At 38.0% G+C, this 10,294-nt stretch overlaps 1 protein-coding gene across 2 annotated transcripts; it reads left to right on the forward strand.

Moving 5' to 3' along the window:
* The first annotated feature begins 560 nt into the window (after window positions 1-560).
* LOC135464830 (uncharacterized) lies at window positions 561-5,068 on the forward strand. Of its 2 annotated transcripts, XM_064742399.1 has the most exons (5): window positions 561-610; window positions 1,719-1,792; window positions 2,348-2,408; window positions 3,253-3,392; window positions 4,275-5,068. In XM_064742399.1, the coding sequence occupies exons 2-5, from the start codon at window positions 1,744-1,746 to the stop codon at window positions 4,352-4,354; spliced, it is 330 nt and encodes a 109-aa protein (XP_064598469.1). In that variant the 5' UTR covers window positions 561-610; window positions 1,719-1,743; the 3' UTR covers window positions 4,355-5,068. The 2 variants fall into 2 exon arrangements, with proteins under 2 accessions (XP_064598469.1, XP_064598468.1); XM_064742398.1 differs by lacking the exon at window positions 561-610 and having other exon boundaries at window positions 1,042-1,792.
* Window positions 5,069-10,294: the final 5,226 nt, after the last annotated feature.

Below are 10,294 nucleotides of genomic sequence, written 5' to 3' on the forward strand. Positions count from 1 at the left end.
TGGTATCTGGTCAGACTAACTGGCGACCATAGCAGTGACGACAGTGAGGTAATTGGTATTTGGTCACATATAACTGGCCACCAAATGAGCCACAACCGTGAGGTAATTGGTATCTGGTCACACAGAACTGGTGATCAAAGCAGCTACTACAGTGTGGTAATTGATATCTGGTCACACATAACTGGCGACTAAATCAGCTACGACAGTGAGGTAATTGGTATCTAATTATATATTATTGAAATAAAGGTAATTAGTTATTTAATTTGCTTTCCGTCAATTTCATCTTTTTTTCCAGTTAGCTGTTCGCATATTAACACATATACTTTAGCATTGGCACAACTCTTATGGTGGTGTGGATTGATTAGATGTGTAGGACGGATTAGATGTGTAGGATGGACTAGATGTGTAGGATTAGCTGGATGTGTAGGATCGACTAGATGTATTTGTCAAACATTTTTTTCATTTCACCAAATTGCTTAGTAGTGGCCTTTGACACGCCCCGCTTCAAAGCATTCCTGAACATTCCTGTCACGTGACCAGCATCTCCTTCAGCGACGAGACAGAGAATAACCGGACCTGTGCGTGATCAAGTTCGTCAACAGTGACTCAGGTAAAACAAACAAGTTGTGATACATGTGGGAGGCGACGTATTCATGGTACTGTTACAGTGTGTCAGGTGAACGTATAGGTGTACACACATGACTGTTTATGAGTTTATTTGACCAGGTGCTAACTTTGCTCTGTTTCGTCACGCATCATGACGAACGCACATTGGTTTATACTACAGCATGGCATCCTTTAAATGCTACACCAGTTAGTGTATACCTGTATATGTAGACCTGTATGCGATGGCGTTCCTGGCTACACACAATGTACCGTTAAGATGCTTTTTCCCAACGCTCGCTTCTAAATTACCCTAGAGCAAATCTGTAGACAATGTACGTCTTTGTCATGATAAGCTGAAAACAAAATATACCATCTAGAATGAACTGATAATGCTACAGTGGTAGTCTATACCTATATGTATATATTTATTTATATCTGATAGGTGTTTTACGCAGTACCCTACTTATATATACAGCAGGACCTTCTCCCGGCTTGTATGGCATTACATGTATGAATGAAACGCCTACGTAATTAAACGTGCGCACATTACATGCATGTATTCCGCGTGTTTACAAATGGCAGTTAATGACCTAAACTTTCGTCGGTGATAAAAGTTACTGTTTTTGTCGGATGTCTTGATCTTTAAAAGGTGTTTTTTGGTTTGTGTGGAAGGTAGGGTAGCTTGATTAACTACTAGAGAAATGTATAAGCTTGGGTACCAATACCGGAAGTAATATTTTGTTACATTTATTCTCTCTCCAAAAAATCTTCGGTTAAATCCGTTCCCTTAGTTATGAAGGATTGCACTTTCGTCGATCTAACCGATTAAGCCGTTTTTGAGTAAGAGTTAATTCGTTATTAAGAATGGGTTCGTCCGTTATATCGACGAATTAAATTGCAATTAATTGAGGGGCCAGGACTTCCGTCTGTAAAGCAGACCGCCGTCATATAAGTGAAAATAAGATTATAATCAGTCAATGACATTTTTTTTATGTCCTTGGGGTTTTTTCTTCTTTAAAGTTTGTATTTTATTCGGTATATTATACATGCAATACATTATAATGTTAGTGAAATAATATAATATGCATGTTTTCTATGTGTGCCCAAACAAGTAACAAGGACGTGCTGATCTGGACAATGGATCTTTTGCGGGTGTCGACGTTTTCCTTGCTGATACTGCACTTAGGTTAGTAATGTAGTACATACAGAGGATGTATGCAAGGTACACACTAATGTTCCTGTGCAAATTTGTTAACAATTGATGTGTGCCTGTGAAACACGTCTTGTGTATTGTTGTGTATATTTTTATTATTACTATTTTTTTTGGTGTGTTTTGTTTTGTGTGTGTGTTTTTTTAGATCTGTTCACAAGAGCCAGATTCTGTTCTCTTTTGATAGGTTCCTATTGTCTGTTACCTATATTTCTATATCTGCTCTGTCTTCAGGAAATTAAATAGTAATAGACTGTTGTCTGAGTGATGTTGGAATGTATTGTGTTACTGCAGTGTATTATTCTGTCAGTACACCAGATTACTCTGTGAAATATAGCACATATATTCTGTTAATTTAACATTAACATCTTAAATTTAAGACATTACTGACTAACATAATACTCTGTAAATATGACACAGTAATTCGGTATAATAACAGAATGCCAATAAGAATACTTTGCGTTGAAATGAGCACATTTTTTTTAAATAGCAGCTGAAATTGAATTGAATTCAATTGAATTTTTGTTTCAGTTACCGAAGTCTATTCTTGTACGGAACCGACAACCTGTGTCCGTGCTGATGATTCGTGCAGGTAAATCATCCAGTCATGAAATCGGTCACGCAATATAACGCGATTCGGGTCCAAGCTGAATAGTGCGTTGTTCTCTTTCAATACATAACACGTTACCAGCTTGCTCACGAAACGTCATTGCCGAGGCAGGATGTGAGTACTCTTTTTACCGTATTTATCAGAGGTATACTGGGGTACATCACTGGACCCCAAGAGACTAGACCCTCCATGGCTTATGTACCCGAGAATTAAATGCTGTAGAAATCAAGTGCGCATCATAAGAAATTAGGAATATTAAACACTATCTATGAAAGCTATACGGGGTACCTCAGAGAACATTTCCATCATTTTTTACATTTATGTCAAAGAAACAACATAGTTTGTCTATGAGTAAAATAATATAAGTACCAACTATTTTTATTTCAACTATTTTTAGTAACATTATAACAAAAAATAAATAGTTTGGTTATTTACAATAATAAGAAGACAAATTTATTTGTCTTTGGATTGATTTATTTCATTATTGTTTACCGCCATATACTCAAGAATATTTCATTGAAACGATGGCAGTCAGTTTTTCGATGAAGGAAAACGGACCGCCTGGGGCAAACCCCTGACCTTTTGGCAAGTTTCTAACGAATATTCCCACACGGCTAGTTTTGTAGCCGCAACCCATGTGTCCTATATAGCGATTGAAAGGCTGATGTGATGGATTTAAATTAAATTTAAAATGATTTAATTTAAAATGTACATCAATTTAGGCTCTTATCTGAAATAATCTCAGATAATCACTGTATGATCAATAAGGTCGGAATATTATACAGTTTGTTAGTTTCTTCTTCTTCGCCTTTATATACACATGCAGAGAAGTCCAGAAGTTTGTGAGCTGTCGAGATGATCAAAGTCGAGATTGTTCCGAGGCTGTCCGTACAAGGCACGAGGTGTCAATCAAACTCATCAAAAGTACATATTCCAAATCCCCGTTTAACTGTGTCTTTAGCAAAGGTAAATGTATATACATGTATATATCAATTTGTTGTATGAATGATGATGATAGCGCATTAATTAATTCTGTATAAACCGGCGTTTGCATAACTGGAGCTTTTTCCTATAATCAGCCACCATAAAAACCGAAGTTTACTTAGCAAAGTCATGGTTTTGCATCCAAGCGTGTTGCGGAATGTTTTCATACTCCTCCCAGCGCATGCATCGCTCTCTACCTTTCGCTTTACAACACTGTCACCAATAGACCAGCTTGACCGCTTGGAGCAAGTGAGACGACGCACGTGGGCTTGTTAGGTTTGGTGGCGTCGTACTCAACAATTTTTCAGTCATATGACGAAGAAGGAATCTTTAGGGTGCATGAAATGTGCCTCCTTGTCGCAGGGCGGATTTCCAACGCTCTTTTATCTAGCGCTGCTTCACTGAGACGACTTACCAAAGACAAGTAAGGCGTCCAGCCCGAGCCATTATACTGATACGGCTCAACCAGTCGTTGCACTATCCCCTTCATGCTGAACGCCAAGCAAGGAAGTTACAATTTCCTCTTTTAAAGTCTTAGGTGAGACTCGACCCAGGATTCATTCTGGACCTACCGCTCCTGAGGCGGACAATCTACCAACTGTGCTATCCGGGCCGGTCGGTTGTTCGAGACTAGGAGGCGTTGATGTATTGCTGTTTATTTTATTGCATAATTATTGTTAGTATTTATTTATTTATTTATTGGGTGGGGGGCATCTATTTGAAGTCACCGTAGTATGTAAAGTACGCACAAAACTAAAGATCTTTGCAACATCCACATCAACTTCCACATAAAGGTATTTATTACAAGACGTTACGTCAGTTTCCGGTGTAGCTATATTTTTTTCGTCGTTTATATGTTGACAGGGTCCAGCAACTTCCGGTGCGGGTTTGTCGCCATCTTCCTTGCCACAGTGCTCTCCAAGGTCTTAAACAACTTCCTTTAGACTCGTGAACTGTAAAGAAAAGCCAGTCTGACGTCATCATTCTCATTTCAAATAAGAATCATACTCTTACCATGAAACGCTTGCGTGGTATTTTTTTATATCGAATTTATGATGTGGTCTAACATGTAAGTTTGAAAGTACAGTTTTTTTAAAGCTTATCATGTAGCTTTCTTTCTGGGGCGTAAAAATAGCTTTAATCTGCACATTTCATACGATCAGAGCAGTATGTCCCGAAATTAAATAGCCTGCTGTGGTGACGTCATCGGTGATAGCAGTCAAAATAACTTAGTTCGTCGAAGAGTCGAAACTGGGAGCGCGAATCTGGCCCCGTGTTCCCAGTATGTTCATCGATGACATCATTTCCGAATATTTCCGACCACTGATGGAAAATATGCATAAAACACAATTGTTTTTAAGAAATATTAAATATGCTCCAAAAATAATTTTTCTTTTGGCATATCTTTCATTATTTTCCTCAAAACCATAATCTTTATCATTTTGTTTTATGATACCTTTTTTATGTATTTCATGAACCTTACAACTTGACTATATAACTCGTAGTCGTGCGCAAATACTACTGAAAGCAAATTAAGTATTACTAATATACAATGTAAAATAATCCGCTTTGTATTCATGTTATCCAGAAATTAAAATATGATACATAATTGGTGGGTGTGTAAGTCTTGAATTTCCCTTCACCAATTACGTGTATGTACCCTGCAACATTCTTTGTGTGTTTCCGTCCTCACTGAAAGGTGCTGACAGCTTAATTCTATTTGAATCCCTCTTAATGTCTTGTGCTTTATATATATTTCTTAGTTCTTTAGTGTTGTGCATTCTTTTGGAAATTAGCCTTCCGATTATTGTCCAAGAATTTATGTCCACTATGTTTAGATGTCAAGATTCCTTACAAAAGCTGACAATATTAAAATGTTGACACATACGTGCGTGTATAAAGGAGGTGGAAGAAATACTAGTGCATGGTATACCTATGAAAGAATGACTTACTTGGTATATATATATATATATATATATATATGCTCTAATTTCACAAAATGAAACTTTTTATCTACAACTGCTGGTGTCTGTGAGCTATATAAGGATCACCAATTATAGGTCTGTTACTACGACTGTCTGTGAGAGAGTCCAAGAACCGACACCTGCATTTGTCTGTGAACTATATGGGAATGCACAATTATAGGTCTCTTATTACAATTGCCGGCGAGAGCTTCCAAGAGCTTCCACCACTTTCATAAATTCTCTTGAGGCTATTCTCGCACTATTATTGCATACTTGCGTACACAAACAAAGACGCATGTACAGTTTTAAACTTGTATTTCCAACAGATTCACAAAGCATTACCATTTCTTCTCGCAAACCTGACACAATCCGATCTTCTAAATGTACCTTCACTGATCAGAGAACTCTATCAACACAACAAGGTTTAAATTCTGGCCGATAAATCAACAACAGGTGTGAACAAGCTTGGCTGCAAATTGGTCAGCAGTACATACGATTGCAAATTGGTCAACAGTACTGTGGCGATTTTGCTAGAGACAGTATATTATTTCATATAATTGCATGGGAGGTTAGGGGTTAATTTTCTGCCTTGTCCATAACCTAGACACTGGTTTTACCTGTAGAATGTAAATTTTTTATGGGTTAGAGATATCCTTAAATTAAATTAGAATTTTTGTGGAATATTTTGAAATATATATATATATTTTTTTGTAACATATAGAGACAGGATATTTTGTGGACTCATGAGAGCAAGTTGTTTTTGGCGCCTTAATATAACTTTTGAAGGACACAGTTTCCGTGGACCCCTGTCCTTTCCAACGTAAGAATTTTAATACTTGATGACTTAATTAGAACACCATATTTCACGTATAATACATTGACATGTTGAAGGAGTTTCTCTCCAAGCTTGGTGATCGGATATTGTTTGGCTAGGTTGCTAACAACATTTTTTTTTAGCGACCTTAAGTTTGGCGAAACATCCGCCATTGTGAATATTTTGAAGTGACAAATTCGAGTAGAGTTTCCATTACTTTTGGACATATTCTTGCTGTAACAAACCACGTACGGTATCTTTCCAGTTAAAACAACATTAGTACTCACTGACTGTGGCATGATTTTGGCATAAAACGTCCTTTATACCAAGTTTAAGACACTAAATCATTTTTTTTTTGTGGTTGTTGTTGTTGTTTCGCCGCGCACGATCGTCGTTCACGGTGAACTGCCGCTAGACGAGGTTGTCTACTTTACGACATCCTTTAGTGTTAAACTCATATTGAAGAGTTTCAAAAGGGGCATTAACTTGTATTTGCGAAAGTAAATAGTTTCACTCCACAGGCTCATCTCCTTTCTACCTACAAGTTATTGTCCATCTTTCCATTATTAAGAAAAAGAAAAAAAAAAAATGTGCCATGACATTAGATACGCATGTACATGTATAGTATTTCTATACACAGATGTTGTTACTTTGGTATTAGCCAATCAGTGCTCTGAGTACCATCCTTGGTACTCATGAATATTTATGAGCGTAGAATACTGGGCAAATTCCCACTTTTAGTCCCAGATGATCTCGGACCACCGTCGTGTTAACATCTAAAATTCCACCTAGTTAGCTTTCTAAGGCAGGTATTTTACACGCATATAAGCAGTGTGAAGTGGTAGCTAGATAAGTTGTCAGCACTGAAGTGGGATTTCAGCTTTAGAGCATACCTAGAGACAGTGGGACTGCTAGTTCCAAATTGTGACACAAGTGTTCCCAGACTGTGGGACTGACTTTCCCAGGCTGTGAGACTGATATTCCCAACCATGATTGAGACAGTATATCTCAATAGTTTGTAACTGGGATTTTCTGGACCAAAATTTTATAATTCCCAAGTATGAGCTGAAACATTTATACTGGGAGAATTTGTGCATAAGTGCCCCTGAGCAATATATTGCTGGGATTCCCAGTTTCGGCACAGTGAGACGCCGAGTCCCAGAATTTGGAACTCGTTTTCCCAAGTTATTACTGGACCAATTCTGGAACTGTTACTCCCAGAGAAGACCTGAAAGTATTATTTACTGATAATGTGCCCACACATGGCTGACATATTGTCTATATAACACCAGTAGGACATACCACTATCACAGCAGCACTAGGTTTAATACCTCCCTGAGATATCCTTAACACAGTTATCTGAACCATCTGAAGTACAGATGTTGTGTTTGTACACAGTACTGGCACTTTTACATATATATATATTAACATACTCCTGTCACTCTGTTTTAATAAAACTGTTGCTGCTTTTTGTTGAACCTTAAAAATCGGACTTTTCTTGGTTATTCGAAGTTCAGAGCTAACTAGTGGTTTTCCCAAACATACTACTGAAAGACACGGACTGACCGAGCTGACATTCAAAAGAATCCATAGTAGCGAACGTCTCCAGCAGTATACAGATATTGTTCCAGAGTTCGACACTGGGTGCTTCACGCTACCAATATTGTGCTTTCCCCTGTAGTAAATGGTGTGATTTGGAACTGTGATTTGGGATATCTGTATCGTTAAGAAGATATATATATATATAAAAACAAATCGCTACAGTATATAATGATTGCATGTTTAACATATGTATACTGTATATACATTAAAAATGCCTCAAAATGATGGAGCTCAGGGCTAGGATTATCGATTACTGTCACTGAGGTCTCATGGGTAGTGAGAGAGAGAGAGAATTTAAATTTTCTGTCTGATGCCGGGGTGACCAATTACATTGGTTACATTAAGTATCCTAAGGGTGAGCAACCATGATCCCGCTCGTCAGTTATCTCCCTTTTACCATAATTTGCGCTTCACGTGAAAACATGTACACGTACATGTGTACTCACGTTTTGCCGCAATTAAAGGGAATTTTAAGCTTGGAGAATCCTTTAATATAATAGCATTAACAAGATTTGGTGAATTCACAATGACCAAGTGGTATTTTTTCCAACTTTTGTCCTACATTATTATTTACATTCAAACCCTAGTTATCGGAGAATTTAGTTAGACGGCTTAGAGAATGGTATCTTCATTTCGGCGGGCTATACAGCCGAACACGTAATTTTCTCCCATCAAAGTAATTTTAGTACATTGTTCAAGTTTGCAGGGTGTAGTCCTATATATGTACTCCGGAAGTGAGCTCAAATAGTCTAAGAACTCGGCGGCAGGCTAAGTACAAGGGAACGCAGTTAGTGTATAATTGTTTAATTGACAGTCTTGATATGCCACAAGTTCGCGAGCTTTAGTTTCACCTTAGATCGCTTTATACAGTTTGACATTAGCAGGTATCAGACCACGCCGTTATGTAAATATAATTAATTAACTTTATACATTCATTTGATAGGTGTTTTACGCCATCATCAAGAATATTTCACTTATACGACGGCGGGCAGTATTATGGTGGGAGGAAACCAGCGGAAATCCACGAACATCCGCAGGTTGCTGTCAGACCTTCCCACGTAGGTCTACGGCCAGAGAGGACACCAGCCGGTCCTGAGCTCACAGCGACCGCACTGGTGACTGCGGGGCTCATTTAATTGTCATTGTGCGCCGCTGGCACGCTAACCACCTCGGCCACGAAGATCCCTTTAATTAAAGGTGTGAGCTATATATATAGATAAGTTGAATTTAAATTCTTTTAGGCCTATTGGTGGCCACGCAATACCATCTGACAAGTTAGAGGCACCGTACAACTAGAACAATGTGCACACACATACATCACACGTTTCAGAAAACTAGCGAGATTTGACAAAGCACCTGGTATGGTAAGGCGGGGAATCCGCCACAGTGCAACGAACTGCGCACCTCAAGATGCGAAACTAACTATAGCTGTGAGTGACAGCTGCTGACACACTCTTAAGGTCACTTCTTTTTCAGTTCTGTTTTAATCTTCTATTTACTGTTACTGTTTCACTGCTATATGTCATGTGTACGATTTATAAAGCTCCAAAAATACACTGAAGCTAAGTATAGTTCATAAAATTGAAAAAAGTGGACTTCTCCAGTTGCACTGAAATATCGCTTTTTGCATCAGACACTTTAGAGTGGGGAAAATCACAGCTCCACAAATGTAACTTTCTGAAAAATTATTGAGCACGAAGTTATGCACTAATCAATTAAATACATATATAACAAATGTTCAAACTTATACTTCCGCTACGCATAACATGTTAATGTTAATGATAGCTAGATGACCACATGCGCTCTCAACCAGTGAATGGGTGCTTGGGGTTTTACGTCGTACTTAACTATTTTTTCAGTTATTCGAACCCTTACTTGAAATGCAACCTTCTCTCCATAATGACTTCGTCAGCCCACTGTACTTTGAAGGATACCTGACAGATTATGCCCGAAATACTAATTTTAAACTTGCCAACGTGACAAAACTGATCACATTATAAAGTTTATTTATTTTTTTTTACATATGAAGACCAACGTTAACCAGAACGATACCTTGAGAGCACGCAAAAATATACACGTGAAAGTTTCAGTAATGATATTTCTCTGGTTAACATTGATCTTTATATTGTAAATTAAAGACAGCCCCTCGTTTGAACGAAAAATAAGCGTTTTAGAACGAGGGTGTATTTTTGATCGAGGGTGCTTTTTCGGTGGGTTATTGCTAAGCAACCACCTCTTTTATTGTCATATTGCTTTTATGGGTGATTCGACCAAGTTTTATACTTCTGATTTGGACTGTACTGATTTGGATTTTGACATTGCACTATCTTATCGAGCCTCTCTGGGGCCGGTTATGCGCCTTACCGTACCGGGGCGTTGTGCATACCAATTGTCTGGTGGCTTCATGACTAATCTTACATCTAGTAAGAATCTGAACTGAAATACAGAACGATGATTGCATGGATGGCCAGTATTTTGTGAAATTCTAGACCAAAAACGATGTC

Source organism: Liolophura sinensis, chromosome 4, assembly GCF_032854445.1.
Source record: "Liolophura sinensis isolate JHLJ2023 chromosome 4, CUHK_Ljap_v2, whole genome shotgun sequence".
Taxonomy (NCBI): Eukaryota; Metazoa; Mollusca; class Polyplacophora; order Chitonida; family Chitonidae; genus Liolophura; species Liolophura sinensis.